Below are 20,251 nucleotides of genomic sequence, written 5' to 3'. Positions count from 1 at the left end.
GGGTAATATGTAGGTTCCGTACCAAAAAATCCGATTACAGATACAATACCGTTAAACCCCTCGGTGACACATACCCATTGCCCACTTTTACTATGTACACCAATAAAATATGAGAGTCCACCAGATCAGCTTTCCAATGAATTCCAGCTTGTAAAGCTTGTAATTACTCAGTTTTTGTTGGGGGTGATATTACACTGCAGGCAATAAAATACACCAGATAGCTTTCCAAATAATACAGTGCAGTTATATACCACTGCTGTAAACTACATCCTCAGTGATGAACATTTTGCATCAATACATTTCAAGTAAGTGCACATTTCCATTACATTGCATATTTGCAAGCATGCAGTATATTTTCTAATTTGTGTGTATTTAAGTATTGTGAAGATGAAGTGTAATATTCAGTCCTCTGTAATGTCACCACGAGGCATTTGTAGTGAAACATTAAGGCAAACCACCATCATACCCGTCTTCAGATAGTGCTTTTGCAGCTTGTTTTTATAGCACTTTTATTGTTATGTTATTGTTATAATACAATATGGGAAACATTGTGGAACCAAGACTCGGAAAACTAGATCCTTGTCAATTTACTGATGTGCAATACGTGTGATTGGGGGTTTGTTAGCAAACAAGAGGGGGTATGCTCATTATCACATATATTTGTTTGGTATAAAAGTTCATGTCTAATTCATGATTAGAAGGGCTGATTGGTCACCAGTTGTAGTCATGTAGAGGTTACATATTCAGCTGACCATTATTGTATGAAATCATACATTCTCTGTCTACCCAATACCAATCAGCTCTCATTTTCCGACCTTTGCCTGGAGAAACTTTTGATTTTGACTGATCTTCCAATATTCAACAAGCATAAATCCTGTATTTTACATGTTTGATGAACATTAGGCCCATATTGACAATAAACAAAGCCATAATAATTATATGTGAGCCCGTATGCACACATCTTTCAGTTTGTCAATGCTGCCTGCTTCAGGGAAACTATTAATCACATCTGATACAAACAACTCCAAAATGTCAGTGTGACCTTCTGAGTGTGTGTCACTAATTCTTGTTGGCTGGAGTTTTTACTGTGTTGGATGTCCATCCAGGTCTTGTACTCCCATGTACAAATTTGCCAATAGATCTTGGAACCTGCTCGGATGTGAACACCAATTCACTATATTAGTAGTCTGATCATACAGTATGTTTCGGGAACGTAATATCGCTGCACCTTACCACTGAAATAACCCTGGACTAACACTGGTCCGGCAGCCTTGCATGGTTGGCACTAAGCAGAAAGGCAGAAATATTTCTTAAATCATATTCTTCAGATTCCATCGCAGAATAACACCGCGACTTTACATCTATACTTTGCATGCACGTTCACCTTTTGATTTTTATCCAATTTTATTTTACAAATCATTTACAATTGAACTATTATGGTAATTTTAGTACTTTTTTCTACGTGTTCCTGGCAAATGATGACTCAGTGGTATGTGTTTTAAAATAAGACGACAAACCTGAACTGTAGACTAACTAGGGTATTTGAGCTGGCTTGTTGGCGGCCTTGCCTCTTGTCATCCCCTGAGCCACAAGCTTTAACGCATCAAGCCCGATACTGTCTGTGTTGGGTCAGGTCTGTACTTCAGAGACACTTGAGGGATAAAACACATGCTGATTGGCTTAGGGGTGCAGACGTGGATATAGTTAATGGAATACTGCATTTTTATTGCACTAATTCAATCCCCAGCTTGCGCCGGGTTGCCAATTCCGGACATTTTAGACGCAGGACAATTTAATCTGATACTTGGATACTATCGACCTGTTATCCGATATCAATATTACAAACTACTTCCACATGAACCAGACACTGGTAAGCCTTTCTGCATGTAGTTACAACCACAGAAGATCAAATGTCGCCATTGTCCCCATGATACAGTGTATTGGCACAATCTTTGATCTTCATACGTTTTCTTTTATCCTTCACCCCTTTTTTCCTCTCAAACATTTTCTCCTCCTTTATTCTATCCTCTCAGTTTATTCTTGTTAATAGCCACAGCAGGAGAAGGATGCGCTCTCCAGGCCGGGGTGTAGGGGGGCCACAGCTGCCCAATAATGCCCTGATTTATCAACCTTCTTCCCCCAGCCTGTACGGACATGCTGTTTTACTTAGCGCTGGCACGGCAAGGTTGTTTTTATTTCTGGCCATCCTACGTCTGATGAAATGATACTCCACTTAATGCATGTAGCCCTCTCCCTTCCAGCTGAAACCTGTCTACGTATCAGTCTAATCTTTCCCCCCTCCACTGGGAAATATTAATCAGCGTGAGGAATGAACAAGTAGAAAGAGTGTCTGCGGTGGAGATTTCTATAACAAACATCGAATGGACCACCAATCACATTGCCAAGTGTGGATGGGACCTCGACTATTCTTAGTTTTACTTTATTTGTCCTACACATCTTTCAGGAAAAATGTTGTTTCCTTTCTCTCATGCGCCATGTCTTAACTCCAGATGGAGAACAGACATTACAATCCAGAATAGAAGAGCGCCCACGCTAAGTGTAAAGATCAATTGAATTCCAAATGTAAAAAAAAAAATGTTGCTCTGTCCCATGTTTCTGATTCCAGTCCAGTACCAGATGGAGATGATGCGTTCTCTACGTCATGTTAACATCGACCATCTGCATGTGGGATGGTACCAGTCCACCTACTACGGTTCCTTTGTCAGCAGAGCGCTCCTCGACTCCCAGTTCAGCTACCAGCATGCCATTGAAGAGTCTGTTGTGCTCATCTACGGTAAGTAGAACGTGGCGTTACATTTCTCCTTAACGGCAACACAGCCAGCCAAGTGGCAGCCACTTTGTGCTTTGACTTTTGAGGCTTTATTTTATAATAATAATAATAATACATTTTATTTGTATAGCGCTTTTCAAAATACTCAGACACTTTACAGAAGAATGGATTTGAATAAAGCAAGTAAACAGAGTTTACTAGTTTAACAGACGCACCAAAATACAACATTGATTCATTCATTGGTTTATCACACTTTTTCCAATTATATCCATTACAAAATTGATATTGAGCTACCTTGCCGTTTAGTTTGTTTAGTAAAAAAATAGGCAAGTGTAAGCAAAGTTTGGGTCCTAAATTACACATTTTCAATCCTAAAAATGGCTAAATGTACTAAAATCAACTATACGGCAGTCAAAAAGCTGATACCTGTACTCACATATTCAATGACTGATTATCTTTTTGATCTTTGCTAATATTCTCAAGGGCTTACCTTCTCTGCCCACGCTACTGTCTTTTGCCATGATTACCAAGGGATGTATTTTTGACATTGATATAACAATCTTAATAATTTGTGTTACATTATGGACTTATATAACGTTTTTACAGCCATTAACAGGTGACCGCCAATGACACTGATGCTCATAAATGACAATGTAAACACTGGCAGGCCATTAATAGCACCGTCCGCATCAGGCGCAGGGTTATTTATAATGCAGTAAAGACGTCATTTACATCACACATCACCACCGACGATGCAGTGATGCATTCACAATAACCGCATGCAAACATTTCGTACAGTTTCACTGCGTAACAAATTTAGACTGGGGGCCATCATTTTTGAAGGAGCTCTAAAACGTGCTTTCTTGTTTTTATGATCGGTTGTCTATTAAATTTGCTAAGCGCCATTCTTCTTCCATTTAATGGGAAAAGTTCAGTCTGGGTCACAAAGTGGCTTTCTACTAAATTTTCATCTGCAGAGTGATGGCTACTAGACTCTGAAATCCAACAATTTAGTCCCTGCATGTGTGAAGAAACCGCAGTGGCCCCCCTGTACTTCCCATCCAACATGGCTTTCACGCTGTCATGTTTGAGACTTGACAGAAGTGTTCATTTAATCATGTGACACATTAACCCCTCTGATCTCCTCCTGCCAGCCATTTAGCAAGCCATGCAGTCAGCTGTTTTTTTTCTGTAATGGAGGGTTCCTGTTAATGTCAATCAATAACGCAGAACTTAATGGATCAGAGCACCTCAAAGAAATTGATCTGATCTCTGTTTAAAGTCAAAGAAAAGAAAATTGCCACAATGATGGCCACAACAGTCAAGCGATTGAAACAAGAGCGGTCAATACTTGAGCACGGTGTACTCGTGCACGAGTTCTCCAGCGAGTCCCACGTTTATAACCACGGAACCGCTACGTGCAACATGATTTACAGCTTCCACCCGTTATATCACCACTCTTAGCTTCTGTGTTTGGAAAGTTCCACACGGAGAAGTGCATCTGTTCTAAAAACAAATGTTGTGCGCACTCACCACATGCATTTATGAATGGTGCATTGGTGGAACACGGGGGTGTTGTATCATGTGTGCCGTACAAGATAATGAGGTTCTTCAGCAAAGTTACCAGACCCATTACTTCCGCCACTCAAACTCTCAAACGGAGTGAAGATCAAGCAGCCTATTAAAATATGCTTTTGGATACAATCAGGAGGACAAGCAATGGGGCGATTTGCAGCTCGGTGTGAATAGTGATCATTTACTGTGCACATTTCAATGCTGTCATCTGAAGGTGAAACCTTTCCAAAACGCAAAGAATCAAACATTGTGTTGAATTTTTGATAGCAAAATGAATATTGCTTTTTTTATGAGCGCCACTCTTGCACTACTTCCAGACCCCATTAAGACGGCACAAGGCTCCCTGTCCCTCAAGGCCTACAGGCTCACTCCCAAACTCATGGAGATCTGCAAAGAGAAAGATTTCACACCGGAAGGGTAAGTCGCTCCTTAAGAGTGTGTGCATGCAACGTTTTTTTATAATATAATTATAATATTCTAACACTACTCGTAGGGATAGAAAGTTAAACATCTTTTTTGTTTCAATGTGCCGTACTAAATGGAAATTAAAGTTAATTAAAGTCCACCCACAGGGGAGTCATTCTGTAGCAGCTGGAGATGGATGCAGCTGTTGGTGACTTATCAGTTCGCCCTTGCCCATCAAACAAATGTACTGTTTACGCCTTTTTTGACCCCAAGGCTTAGCATAATTGCTTTTAAATTGCAGTTGAAAAGAAATGCGAGGAGGGGACTATTTCCATGCGGTTCATGTGAGTCCAAGTACACCAGCTCCGGCATACATTAACACACGAGTCAGGACGCATGTACGGAAAAGTGCAGGCGGATTAGGGGAAATATCCCAGCGCTAGTTTGTGTTTTCACCAAGAACCTGGTCATATTTCACTTCATAAAAGTCATCATTCTACTGCTTTATCGAATTTATCTTTCTTTGTTTGCGTGTCTTTGTTGGCACCGACCCAGTTTCTCGTCATCAAATTTTGTGTTTTTTTGGGGTGTACAGTTATCGTTCATTTATTGTGGTTCATTGGTTATGGACCCGACTGTGATGAATGAATGAATTTATTAACATTTACATTTGTAATACTCTACATAGTTGAGTAAATAAGCTATTTAAAACATAAATATGACTTGTGCTTGTGTGTGTTACTATAAATTTGTTCCCTATGGACCCCGAAAGGGAGGCGGACAGGCAATAATGTTCAGAGTTGAGTTTCAGCTAAGCGCGGATGAAGGCTGTAAAAGTAGCCAGTGTTTTTATGTGGGATTTGTTATTAGGGATTATTGTGAAATAATTAAAACATGCAATAAAAGCCTGTTTTTCCGATGGTGATGTGTCTCACCGAACATTCCAGTAACATTATGACACCCAGTGACCAGTGTAGAATACTACAATTCATCAATGTCTTTGAATGCGCCATTTGAATGCCTTTTTAGTTGTACTTTGGTTCATTCAGCCATTTTAGGCTTGAAAATGCTTAATTTGTAGGAGTGTCAGGGGTGAGAAAATTCCCGTTCACATCTTCTGTTTGTCTTGCTGTTTTAATCCCATTCTAATATGAGTGCCAAATAGACCCATCCCTTTGATATACCCTCCAAGTCCGCTGGGCTATGAAGGCAGTGGTCAATAGCATCCACTTGAGCTCACAATCTGAAACATCAAATTAGTCAGCCTTTAAAATCAACCTTTGGCTTTGTCCAGCGGGGATCAACTTGGAAAGATCACAACATTAAATGCACCAGAGCAATTTGTCTTGCCTCGAATTTGTTGTCCTTTCTTCATGTGCCTATTTATATTGCTCTGTTGCCATCTGAAAAGGTCATAATATGCAGGATGTATGTTGAGACTCAGCGATGAATAACTGTGCCAATATATGGAAGCGTGTGTATTTATCCATAATGTTTCCTGTCCTCCCCATTCAAACCCACTTGTCCACTTACTCTTGCCGAGTCGGTGAGAAGTTTGCCTGATGTTATCCCTGGGCTAATAAAACATTTTTCCCATGATGGACAGGCTGCGCTTTGACCTCTGAGTGGTAGTATTACACAATGACAGAGGTCTCCCCCAAAAAGCAATCTAGATTGCTGTCAAATCCAACAACAATGCTCGAGCCAGGCAGCATTGACATGAAGTTTTAAAAATACATTGCATATGAGAAATTACATTTCACTTTTATATAGCTTGGATGTAATTTAGTGGGGAGAATAAGTCCAATGGTAACTGCAGTTTTCCATTTGCAGTTTTTTTTTTTTTCAACAAATGCATAAAAAGTAGCGAAAAAATAGAAGTACATCCACAGCATAGCCAAGAACAGAATTTCTCCAAGAGCAGAATAGCGGTTATTAGTCTTTTTTTCACTTGCAAATATGTTGAAGAAGATGGGGGTCAGTAGAGTGCTCTTGTACCACATGCACCCCTGATCAAAATTTCAAGACCAGTTGAAAAATCGCCAGGATTTACATTTTGCGCTATTGCATTTTAAGGCGGTTTTATGTAGAACTTCAGAATGCACAACAAAAAACATTTTCACTGCCCACTCTACACAATAAGCGTTTTCGCTCAAATGACAGGACACTCCCCGATAACTACTTCCTGGGCATGTGAAACCAAAGACCACATGAATATCCTGACAAATATGCCACACTTGCGTAAACACTCGAATCGACTGTGAAAACGCTTTGATGAATGACTGCTGGAGCCTCAACACAAAGCAAAGCACTTGACCTTCAATCTGTCTGTCTTGTCTTTCTCTTTACCCTCCAGATTGAAGAAGGCTAACATTGGCTTTGAGCACATGTTCGAGGAGGTGCCCATTGTCATCAAAAACTCTCACCTTATCAGCGTCCTGATGTGGGAGCTGGAGGACAAGTCCACAGTCGCCGACAAACACGAGCTGCTCAACCTATCAAGCAGGTCAGATGAGAGCTCATTGAGAATTTGTTCATCAGCCTCAAGCTAAATTCTTTCTTGTAAAAAAATCCGTAGCGTATCAATGGAGAACTCTTTGTCAGCTCATTTGCACATACTTCCCTCCTTGATTGACTTCTAGCAACTTTGTACATGGGATATGCTGTTCACGTGTAATGGGGTGTAAAGTTTTATCTGCGTTTGTACATGTAAAGTACATGTTTTGGACGCGACAAAATGAGGTACAATGAGGTAACTTCAGGAATCACACAGCTGAAGCGCAAGTTCCACCGTTTTGTATTATTCCATTCTTTGCCACATTGTTATGTGATCGATATGTTTCAATTATGTGATTAATCAATGAAACAGGCCCATTGCTAATAGTTAAAGTGGAAGCAGGCCAGCGCACCTCACTCTGAAGGCCCTGGATTTCATTGACATAGAAGCTGAAACCCCCCCACGCCCCCAGCAAACACGTACTGGACACGTTGCAGCCAAGAGGCCTTTTTCAAATAGAAGATAATGAACTGTTGGGAATAATTTAATACAACAACATATTCGAAATACTAGAATTGTAAAGTTGAAAATGTAGGTCAGTGCTGACAGCCTGCGACTGCAATTTTTAGTAGCATTTATTAGTATTTTATTGTAGATAAAAAAATAATACATAATAATAATAATAATACTAATACATGTATATATTTATACAGCACATGAAACTACAAGCTACCTTGTATTCTTCTGGGATTTATTTACTGTATTTCCTTCTCCATCAGTGCTTCTTTTCCCCCGGTCAGGGTTGAAAGGGTCTCCGCTAATACTCTCCGCTAATACACATCCAGTCCCAAATGTTCTTTTATCTGAGGCACGGTATCAAAACAACTGTCCTTGAAATGTGCCGACGTCCAGTACCCAAAAATCTGATGCAGCGATCGCTGCTCGTGTGTTAAAAGCATAAAGCCTGCCACACAATGAGAGGGCATACAGTAATACAACAACGTGTCTAACAGGCAACAGAAATTCAACCACAACAATATAGAAACAAATGTACAGTATTCCATTGGCACTTCCGGGTGCTTCTTCTTTAGTGATGGAAAAGGAAAAGGGTAAATATTTCAACATTCCAGCACGCATCTAATGTTATTCTTCACGGCAAAAAACAACATCATAATTAACATGTCTTTTGGTGTCAGCAGTGCTTTAAGGCTCTCAGCTGTATCTGTCAGCAATCACTTAGTGTATGAGAAGACGCTGCTGCCATTCAAGTGAAAAAGCAGGGGCAGGTGTAAGGAATTAGCACGATGCCGACTGAAAGTGTGATATACGCTCATACTAATAGATTGCAGTGGAGCACATGAGGAGTTGTTTATTTGCCTTCCCTATAGGTTTTCCTGGCATGATTGGGAATGGACTGTCTGACAAGATGGAACGCTTTCCTGACGTTGTCAGATTGCACCCCAGTTTCTGTCTTTGTATTGAATTGTAGTGTCCGTTTCGCTACATCTTCTGCTGACAGTCACACCCTCTCTTCTCATTTCCAGTCCTTCAAAGAAGTAAATGATAATGGGTTTTATTTAATGTTTTTCCTTTTGTCTCTTTTTCTAATCTGCAGCCCCATTTGTCTCTGTCATCTACTTGGAAAGCTGAGTGAATACCGTTTCACTTCAGGAAACGAGGTTGTTGTTACCCCAGATGATGACATGGGGCCCCAGTGATGAATTGCGTGAATTTAAAATCATTTCCAACTCTTGAAAATGTTTCCTAGTTGAAAACATCCAAAGTACCCCGTCTTTGTCAGTCAGTAGCTGTTTTGAGCCCGCATACGTTTATCATCCAAACTTTTGTGGAACATGCAGGATATAAACATTTTGAACAAAATGATGTGCAGAATGGCAGTAATCCTCTGGGAAATAAAATAATCACGCAAAGTCTTTATTAATTTAGGATTTTTATATTCTCATAGTTTTTATTATTGCCAATCCAACAGGTAGGCTAGTGCCAAAAGTACAGCTTTTTAGAAAGTAAACACCCATTCCCTAATCGACCAAACCCTGTTATTAATTTTTTTACGAAAAAAAAAATTACCTGCACCATGTTACCATGTATACATATTCATGACTAATTTACTACAGTAAACCTCGGATATATCGGATTCAATTGTTCCCACTGGTTTTGTCCGATATAAGCGAAATCCGTTATATGCGTATACCGGAAAATGTCCGTTTTACGCATATATCGGATTTATATCCGGTATATGCGTAAATCGGATTTTATCCGTTATAAAAAGGCACTTCCTTGACTATGTTTCCAATGTACCTGGACGCGCAGGCAACGCTGCAAACGCTGCAAATGACGTCGTATAGCGGCCTGTCACGATTCGGCGAATCGGAGCGCCACGATGCGGCCATCCGATATATGCGAGGGAAATTTAATGGAAATGCATTGGAACGGGACTGGAGATTTTGTCCGAAATAGGCGAAATCCGTTATAAAAAATCCGATATATGCAATAAATTTTTATTGGAAATGCATTACAGAAAAATTGGTTCTTTTTTATCTGTTTGTTGTGAGCGAATTTCCGATATATCCGAGTCCGATATATCCGAGGTTTACTGTATAAACACGTCAAGGTGCAGGTGATCCTTTTAGTTTGCTACTTTTTGTATCAAGCGTTCTCCCGGTTAAGTGAAAGGTTGCTGCTTTATGGCCTTAATCCATTCCACCTCTTAAACAGGGGGTTGTGAGAAACTTTCACCTGATAGAAATCTGATTGCAACACCTTTTGCCATTATCTTTTGAATTACAAGAAGGCATGATCAATATTTTTATAATGGCAACAATATATCAAATGTCAACGCGTCCTCTTAGAGCCGTCAGTCTCGGTGATGAACCTAAAGATACTTATCACCTAACACCGCAGCTCATCCCTTCTCTACAGACCTTAGGAGAGTGCATGTTCATTGTTTTGCCAAAGCTTCTGACCTTACCTTTTTGGTATGTTGCAGTTCTTTACAACTGCAGCACACGTCTGTCTTTTTCACAGCGGGAACTCCCAAAATGCCCTGTGGGGTACCTTCCAAACAGCAAACACATGTATAATTGATCAACATTTATCAAACGGCAAATGAAGGTGGCTGTGACGGCAAAGCATTGAATCATTAAATATTAATATTAATACAAAAAAGTTCTTTGAACAGCAGTCTGTATCAACCTTCACCAGAACTATACTTTTAATATACAGTATATGTTGACTATGTTGAGGTGGCTCGGGCATCTAGTCCGGATGCCTCCCGGACGCCTCCCCAGTGAGGTGTTCCGGGCTTGCCCAGCCGGGAAAAGGCCCCGGGGCAGACCTAGGACACACTGGAGGGATTATGTCTCACAGCTGGCCTGGGAACGCCTTGGTGTCCTCCCGGTGGAGCTGGAGTAGGTGGCCGGGGATCGGGAAGTCTGGGCTTCCCTACTAAGACTGCTGTCCCTGCGACCCGGACCCGGATAAGCGAAGGAAGATGGATGGGATGGATGGATGTTGAATCGAATCAAAGTTCAGGGTTCAGTGGAGCCGCGGTTGGCGTCTGCCCTGGTTTGGGTCTCTTTTGGTCAGCTTGTGGATTTTGGCCATCGCTGTGGCCTTTGACCGTGGCTTGTCGGATGCGTTCACGGAACCGGTACTACAGGCCTGGACAACCCTTTCCAATCCATTTGGCAATTTCATTGTTCAGTTTGTCCGAGGTGGCTTTACTTGACTCATTCGCTACCAAAGACGTATTTTGCTCAACCCGGATCCCAGACCCCAAAGACGAACTTACACCTCGTTTAGTGCAGTTCTAAGCTGTAAAAATAGCCACATGGTGCGTTTGATGCAACAGACGCATGCTTGGCATTGCTTTGGTGAAAGTAAATCACTTTTTGTTTGTTGACTGTTCCATCATTGTTGTTTGTGTACTAAAATCCACCCAAAGCACCAGCCGGCTCATCTTGGTCTATCTTGCCGTTTAAACACAATCAATTAAAATAAATTGATGGCTGCCATTAAGGTGTTATTTTTGGCAGCGCTAGTTAGACGCCATGATTTTTGGATGAAATGGAAAACAATGTGAACGATTAAGACCTTTGTCTTGCAGTAACCATTTGGAGAAGAGCCTTCAGCTCCTGATGGACAGAGTGGATGACATGAGCCAAGACATCGTCAAATATAACACCTACAGCCGCAATCTAAGTAAACAGCAGCAGCAGAAGCACCAGGTAATACTCAGCAATACACTCGTACGGCTATGCAAACTTTTCCAGCACACGCACACCACCCACAGGCACCGTTCGACAAGTAGCGCAGGAAATCTCAACATTGCAGCCTGCATATGTTAGGGGAAGGCCTATTGTGCTGCACACACACATACTTGGTCTCTGCAGGAAAAAAAAAAAACAGGTGTCATTCTCTCAGCTGGGGATTCGACCAATTGCAGCAATAATCACAGCGTGCAAGCTACAACGCATGAAGTAGTGAGTACACGCCCACACACAAAAATACAAAAACATTTTCCCTGACTCTTAGTACAGTAACCCTGCGATTAACTACAGTAAACAACAAATTTGAATTATACATCTGCAGTAACATCCTTTTTACTATGTGCACATACCATTGTCATTGTCCTTAATTCACTTGTTTGGTTGGTTTTAGTTACAACTATTATTGTATTACCTTTTCCCTTTAAATGGTGCTGCTCAACCAGAGGAAGAAGTATGCCACGTAATGTTTTCTAATATCGTATGCCTTTCGTGGAGCAAAGAAAGGCAAGCCAAACACTAGAAATACTTCCAAGTGGGATGCAGTGTAGGTCAACAGTATTCCCAACTACGGTTAGAATAGTACCTACTGACTTATTACCTCCTCAAACACTGGCGTTGTACCGTAGCTAGTGAGCACATGCTGAGAACTTTTCCAGGATCTAATTCCATGTAGTGTATGGAATATTGTTAGATGTAGGCGAAATGGAAATTCCACCCCGCCGGCCCGAGGAGGAGCACTCATTGTCGGACACACTTTTGTCAGAAGCAAGCTTTCTTCTAAGATGTACAACTGCAAAGTAAGAAGCTAGGCTATATTAATCGGAGCAAATTACTTTTTATTTGCCAATATTTTTCATGAAGTCAACATTGTTATCATGTTTTTGATGATGTGGCGGTGATTGGACACTGCAAAAAATGAAGTACCCCTCAACTTTGTCTGGTTTTTAGCCAGCAGGTTCACGTCCTGATTTGACGCACTTGTTGCCCCATTGGTTGCCCCATTGGCAGCGTGGCTCTGCCTCACCTCTGCGATCCCACCTGTCTTCATAGCCCCTAATGATAAAAACAAGTCGGGAGACATCTGGTGGAAGCGTCCAGGCTGGTTAAACCCCTTGCCGAAGACACGTTCAGTTTCACTTAACCACTGCTTGGGGTTAAATTAGGAGAATTGGCTTTTACAAGGATGTCTGTATTACCATGGCATGAAACATGTTTTTCATCCTTGACATGCGGGTGAAAAGTAATTACATTTATTGCGTTCTTATTTGACGGCTCCTTCTGCTGATCTTCTCCTAGATCTGTATTGGTTTCTGAAGTTCTAGTTCCTCATGTCTGCCTGAATTACACGGCCTGTCCGTTTTCGGCCTCTTTCAGTGGAAAATATCTGCTTTGACAAATGAATGGAAGCACATCAGGTGCGGGCCTGTCTCTGTGCCTTATTTCATGTTGGTCGGTCCAGACCAAAATTCTGCTCCCCACTGTAGGCTATATCCTCCCCTTGTTGAAAGAGGACATAAAACGTGAACCCGAAATCAAAGTACCGCTTCCTCTCTGTGCGGCTGGATTGAAGGGTTGAACTCAACAGGTGTTATCCTAATATTTAATAACTCGTGACTCTGCTGGACTATGATCCAAAACACACCAGTTCACTGACTAATATTTAGATTGTATGACACCACTGTATATATGTGGGTATTATGATATTAGGCCTTTTTCATGAACAGAAACAAGTGATACTTTGTTTTAATATGCAAAATTTGTAAGAAAAAAGCAACTTATATCATAACCCTGTTTTTCATGATATTTCTCTATCTCTGATAGATATTTCATACAGTTTCCATCAGCTGTAAATGAAAAAGCTTCAGCAGTGATGCGTTTAGTGTGTTCAAAAACACTTAACATGCACAAAGACACCAACACGCACTCGGCTAGCAGCAGAGAAAGATTCGCAGATGAAGACTCATTAGGGTTAGCACATCCGCAACCTCAATCAGATGCATCATAAATGTCCGCCAACACAGAGTCATACGCATACCAACACATTAGTCAGAACAATCGTAGCACAGACTCACTAATGTGCATTGTGTAGATACAAACTTCCACCTACGTTCAAACAGCTTCAATAATTCTGTCGTTAGTCGCAGAGATTGGAATTGAGAAAACGTCTGAAGCGCTAATGTTCAGCCTTCATCATCACCCAGGTTCACAAGCATCAGCCAGACGTACAATAATCACACAACTCCGAGCCCATCACTGCTCACAACGTGAGCCTCGCAAAAAGACAACACACGTACACAGCCAAACGTCCCCGGGCCAATCACCCACACTGCAGCCAGTATGATTTATCATCCTCCCCCACCGACCTTCTCATCATCGCAGGCCTCGAGCCGCACGTGCACACGTGCACACACACGGTAAAGCCCTTTGATGGCGTCTACTTTTTATTTATTTTGGGCAGTTACGTACGGCGAACAATCCGTGCACTGAGAGGAACTGAAAGTGAGCTCTATTACACCTTTCATGCATCTACTGTATTTGCGCCCTCTAATCTTGCGCTATTGACCCTGATGCTTCTGGGACAAATGGAACCTTATTAATCACCAGAAGGTCTACAAAACCAGTAAATAGCAGGTTCTCGGTTACACTTGGGTGCAGGAAGCGTTTGTCACTTCCCCAGATTTATTTATTGTCATGTTTTTGTCTCGGCACACGGCTTCTTTGGTAACACTTCTCAATGATGCGCCGCCGTCATGGATGACTTTAGGTAAAGACGTCCATGTAATTCACATCAGTCAATTTACTCGGTTCATTGCTCCTAAGGAATAAAATGAAAAAATGAAATAAAAATACAAGAGCACCACCGCCGGCTAGCAGATGTTACCAATAGATGTTTAAAAGAACAGATTGTACAAATAAATGTCTAACTTTGTGGATTTGCAACATTTTTTCAAATCAAGAACAGCCTCCTCAAAAGGGATGTAAAACAAAGATAAGAATATTGTCAAAAAGCTACTCAAAGCATTAAGACTCAGCCTTGCCATATGTGCTGTTGCTTGTTAGCGATAGCCATATGTGCTGTCGTTTGTTGTAAATTTAAATCTTTACACGTGTGTGACATTACATATGTTAAAGTATAATTCATGCGCTGATCTGCAATGCAGTGGCTTCATCATTGAAGTGATGGTGCTGTGTTTTTACCTCCTTGATGTTTCATCAGCTAAATTGGAATCCACCTGTCGTAAATTCAGTTTGTAGTTGGTGATTCGGAAAGACACACACCCGTCTATATAATGTCTCACATGCATGTCCGAGCATTAAACCCAGCATGGAATCATAGGAACTGATGCTGGGACTGCGACAGGAATGTCTCCAGGCACAAACGATGGCCTTCATCATCCGCAAATGGAAGAAGTTTGAAAGCAACAGGACTTTTCCAAGAGCTGAGCCGCTGTTAAAGTGAGCAATAGGAGGAGAAGGGCCGGTTTATGAACACGCTCACAAATGAAAATAGAAACCAACTGAACCCTACATGAGCAAGCACTTTGCGACAGAGGCAAGGAAAAACTCCCTCTGGGGAAGAAACCTTGAACGGAGCCAAGGCTCTATGGGGTGGCCGTCTGTCTCGACAGGTTGGGTAAGGATAGGAAAACATGGAGCAGATGGATAGATGGTTGATCAAGTGAGAAAGCAGGAGCGTTTTTATCTTGGTCCAAGGGACAGGGAGGCATATCAGGAGAGAGGCCTAAGTCTAAGGTTTGGAGAATACTTTTAAAAAGAGAGAGTCTGCCCCCAAGATTGAGTCCGGGAGACGGTTGCATAACAGAGGATTTACCCGCCATTCTATTTGTAATAAGCCTCAAGTAGGTGTAAATTGGCATCACAGTGTTCTTTCTACTGGGTAGATGGGTCATTAGAAGATCTCTGAGATATACTGGTGTCTGACTGTGTGGTGCTTTATATGGAAGAAGGAGAATTTTGAACTTTGGAATTTTACAGGTAACCACAGCATTGAGGCTAGCACGGGTGAACTATGATCTGTTCTTCTGGTTCTGGTTAAGACTCATGCGGCAGTGTTTTGGAAGGGTCATTAAAGATTTATCAGGGCAACCTATGAACATGGAGTTACTATATTCCAGTCTGAGGTCACAAAAGCATGAACACGCTTTTCGGCATCTGGTTAGTGTCAGGAAATTTCAGATTTTTTTTATGTTTCGCGGATGGAAAAATACCGTTCTTGACACTTGTTGTGTTTGGGAACTAAAGTAAAGACACTGATCAAAGATGCCGTCGATTTACCTGATAGTCACTCTAACAGACCTCAAGCATTCCATCTTGGAGCGACTACCATCTCTTCAGAAATCCACCAATCAAACCAGTACGGTACAATGAGCAGACGGAAGGTCTACTACTAAGGACTGCCCACCTGAAGTTTGCCAGAAAGCACATATGGATTCTCAGACCATAACAAACACAATTGTGTTAGTAGTCTGATGAGACAGGATTGAATACTTAATCGCCAAAGTCAGCCACAGGAACTGTTAGAACTAGACAGGATAGAGGGGGATGATTACAGGAATATAGAGTAACATCCTGGATGAAAACCTGCCCCCCCTCCCCCAAAGTTGTCTTGACCACAGAGTTGGGAGACGGTTAATTTTTCAGTAAGACAACAATTCTAAGCACACAGCCACAATATGAAAGGGGGGGGGGTAGCTTCAGGACAACTTTGTGCGTGTCCTTGGGCGGCCCAGTCAGAGGCCAGACTCGGATCTGATTAAATACCTCTGGAAAGAAGAGAAAATGGCTGCACACCAACGCTTCCCATCCAAAGCTTGTAGATCAGGGGTGGGCAAATATTTGGACTCGAGGGCCGCATTGAGTTAACAAAATTGTCTGGGGGGCCAGAACATATATTTAACACACACACACTATTTTATGCTTATCATTTTCCTTGAATTATTTGTCTAATTTTATCTGTAAAAGTGTTATCCTATATCAGTTGTATGTTCTCATGTCCCTTTTTTAGGAGCACTTTAAACATCACACCACATCAAACTATGTCATTTAATTTTACAGTTTTGTTGTTTATTTTTTACTAAATCAGACATCCGACTTGCAAGTCATGTTGCCAGTTTGTATGTTAAAAGTTGAAGTTACTTAGAAAGCAACTGGCGGGCCGGATTCAAACGCTTGGTGGGCCGCATGTGGCCCCCGGGCCGTAGTTTGCCCACCCCTGTTGTAGATCATATTCAAAAATACTGGAGGCTGTAATTGCTGTTAAAGGTGCATCAACAAAGTTTTAAGCAAAGACTGTGAATGCTTCTGCACACGTTATTTCTTATTTTTATTACGAATTTGCAAACATTTTGTATGTCAAATTTTGAGTGACAAATGATATTCCATTTGGATGCACCTTCTGGATGCACTGTACATACTGGATCCTCTGTTCTAGGCTATTATAATACATTAGTAGTTATTTTGCACTTGCATATAAATTAGCTTGGAAACGCTCCTGACTCTAAAATTCGAGATGATTCAAGTGGTTAAAACAAGGCCTTGATGCAAACATGAAGCGTGTACTTTGAAGCTCCACTTCTCGGTGTAAGCCCAAACATAAGACACCCCCAGAAATACACTCTCTCTCTCTGCTACATGAGGCTCGGTAGTTGCAGCTGCGAGGATGCTTCTCTGCAGGACGCCGTGGAAGCCTTGTGAAGTTGCAGTGTAAATACCGTGGAATCCTTCGGCAGTCTGTCTGACAGCTGCTATGCGGGACGGAATCATTTCCGTCTAAAGGGAACATAGAAAGTCAAAGCTGCTTTCGAGTCCATCCTTTCGGTTTAAGAACCCTCGTGGTATGTCAGTCGTCAAGAGAACCTCACCAATTGCCTGAACCTGTACTTTGAATAGAGCTCTCATTTCAGATATACAAAATAATACTTAATAATGAAGACAAAACACACTAACGAGGTGGCAACATATAGTATTATATTTTAACATTGTTAAAACTATAGCTAATTTAAGCATTATTAATAGTGCACAATTAAATATCGCCTAATTTTGTGACGAGAGCCGTCTTATCCAGGTCGGTGTTGCTTAGTCCCTGCCATGCAGATTCACAATTGCTTGTTTTTTTACATCGCTTTGATTTTCATGTTGTTTTCACCTCTAAATGCAGTCTACACAGGCAGAATCTGTCCTACCCAATCTGAAACTGAACAAGACATTCAGTGCCGTTTATTAATCGAAGAAGCAAAGTAATAGAACACACTTGGGCAACATATTGTGATTCACAACAAAATTGTAATCCTACATTTTTTTTGGATCAGTCTGATATTTTGTAAAACCGGTTGAAAACTTGTTCAATTTTTTTTTTCGTCCCCCCAAAGTGCTCTGACAATTTTTTGTAGAGCTATACGCACAAATGCAGAAAATGGTCCTATCGCGCAGTGTTAAAAGAAGCCTTGAAAAAAAAATCACCCCCGATATTTAATCAGTTCTTCCATATCCCATTTCTGACCATTTCTGATAAGTCAGAAATTCATTTTAGTAGCATAGATTTGAAATATTCATATAGATGTGAGTTATACAAATCTGTCATTTTTATTGGTAATGTTTCAAAGATGATCCAAGAAGAAAGGTGGCATAGAAGAAAAGCCCCCGTCACATGTTCCAAGACATTTACTAAATGAAAAATGGGCGGCTTCCAACAGAAGGTGCTATCTTCTGAGTTGCATCCAGATCCAGATGTTGGTACCTGGAAATAGAAGGAGAAACGCCGCCATCTGCTCTCATATTCATATTTCCAGTCTACAGCAGAAATGAAGACATTGGACCTCGCCGTTCCAATACTTGGAGGGCGCCGTCACTTCTGCATTTCTTCTTAGTGCTTCTATTTTAGTCCCGCGCTTTTGCCGACTGCGGTGCTCTAACTCAGCCGCCATCGCTATCTGATGTCGTGTATCGTGCGCCGTTATTATGCTATAACGCCTCGTATGGCACATCCCATCCCATCCCTCCCTGCAGTACCTCCAGAGGCGGCAGCAGGAAAATGCTCAACGCCAGAGTCGAGGGGAGGCGCCGTTGCCCGAAGAGGACATCACCAAAATGTTCAAGCCCCCCCAGCCTCCACCCCGCATGGACACGCTGCTCATCGCAGGTACGGTAACGCACACGATGCATTTTCTTGTGTCCTCTCCCAGTTAGAACATTCCACTTGTCCAAACTCCATCAACTTCCTGTTTTCCCCATACAGGAGCTCAGGCTCTGCTTTGTAATTACCCCCCCCCCTCAATTATCAGGAAATTACATGAATCTAAAGTTTAACCGCCCCTTTGTCTGCCGTTTCACGCTGTTCACCTCTCCTCCGCCCGCGACAGCTTTCTGATCCTGCAATTTATTCTAATTTGATGTTTTGCTATGCTTCTTTTTTTCCCCCCGGCCCGGCCTGGACCTGCCGGTGTGTGCGTCCGTGGACAAACGTACATATCGGGTGGGTGTGCGGCTACCCTCCAACAGGGCAAATTAACAACTACTGCCAGAACGTGAAGGAATTCACCTCGCAGAACCTTGGGAAGCTGTTCATGGCAGAGGCTCTCCAAGGCCACAACTAGATGAGACGACCAGAGAGCACAGTGGAAGAATACATGAAAATAAAACTAGCTTTGTTTATTCCCTGCTCATCTAGTCGTCGTTTACGCCATTTTGCATACAAATTCATCTTTGATTTAAGATCGAAATAAAAGTGAAACAGCTCCGCCTTTTCCTTGTAGGTTTTTAACAACTAACCCAACGCTAATATGGGCCGCTCCACCAGTGTATCCAATCAATCAGGCACTTTTCCTTTATTTACATTTGTCAAATAATGAGCCGTTTCATTGTTGAATAACTTTCCGCTCGCTAGCATATTCCATAATCGACTATAAGTGGTATTCTTGCAAAGTGGAAGCGTTTAGCTGCCACGCTAACTCAGCCACAAAGTGTCAGACCGCATAAAGTTCCCGAGCGGGGTCGGCGAGTGCTGATGCGATAAAGTCACCAACGCTTTGCTGACTCAATTAGCGTTAGAGTTCCAAACCTCCTCTGGCATTAACATCAGCAAAAAAAACCTAGCGCTGGGTGCTTTATGGCATGTGTTTCCTTGACTCAGTGCCTGCATGCTAGGAAGCGCCATGCCAAGAAAGACTTCCTGTGAGGTCGCCAGGCTGTTTTACGTGATGCAGGGGACGACGGTAAAGTTTGGTGCAGAAGCGACAATGCTTGTTCTTCCATCTCCGTCATACAAAGACACTTTCATGGGAAGGACATTTTCTGTTCCATAAAGGCAAACTTTAAGGTGGAAGAACATGGAAGTCACTGGAACAGAAATGAACCGGAACCCCCGTGATCGAGTCCTAGATAAGTCACCTCTAACTTCACGAATTCCCTCAGACGCATTCATTATCGCAGGGGTCTCAAACTCAATTTACTTGGGGGCCACTGGAGCTCGGGTCTGGGTGACACTGGGCCGCATCAGGTTTTCCAAAAAAAAAAAAAAAACGCATTTAATAAAAACAAAAAAATTTTAAAAACTTTACTTTGGTTACAATTTTCTACAATAAAAGCTCTGATAAAACATTCCACTGTTCTCAAATATCTTACTTTTTATTTTTCTACACAAAATAAGATGAAAAATAAATAAACAAATCAAGAATA

The 20,251-nt window shown here is 41.7% G+C and overlaps 1 protein-coding gene across 1 annotated transcript in view; it reads left to right on the top strand.

The window, feature by feature from the left end:
• Positions 1-19,312, top strand: part of LOC131105165 (eukaryotic translation initiation factor 3 subunit H) — a 45,409-nt gene extending 26,097 nt beyond the window's left edge. Inside the window, exons 3-8 of the mRNA XM_058053014.1 lie at positions 2,627-2,794; positions 4,684-4,783; positions 7,128-7,277; positions 11,395-11,515; positions 18,584-18,716; positions 19,076-19,312. Of these exons, the coding sequence (XP_057908997.1) occupies positions 2,627-2,794; positions 4,684-4,783; positions 7,128-7,277; positions 11,395-11,515; positions 18,584-18,716; positions 19,076-19,170 (767 nt within the window). The 3' untranslated portion in view covers positions 19,171-19,312. The remainder of the gene's footprint in view (positions 1-2,626; positions 2,795-4,683; positions 4,784-7,127; positions 7,278-11,394; positions 11,516-18,583; positions 18,717-19,075) is intronic.
• The last annotated feature ends 939 nt before the right edge of the window (positions 19,313-20,251 follow it).

This window comes from Doryrhamphus excisus, chromosome 17 (assembly GCF_030265055.1).
Source record: "Doryrhamphus excisus isolate RoL2022-K1 chromosome 17, RoL_Dexc_1.0, whole genome shotgun sequence".
Lineage (NCBI taxonomy): Eukaryota > Metazoa > Chordata > Actinopteri > Syngnathiformes > Syngnathidae > Doryrhamphus > Doryrhamphus excisus.
The sequence above is the reverse complement of the archived record's forward strand: the minus strand, read 5'-3'. Positions and strand labels throughout refer to the sequence as shown.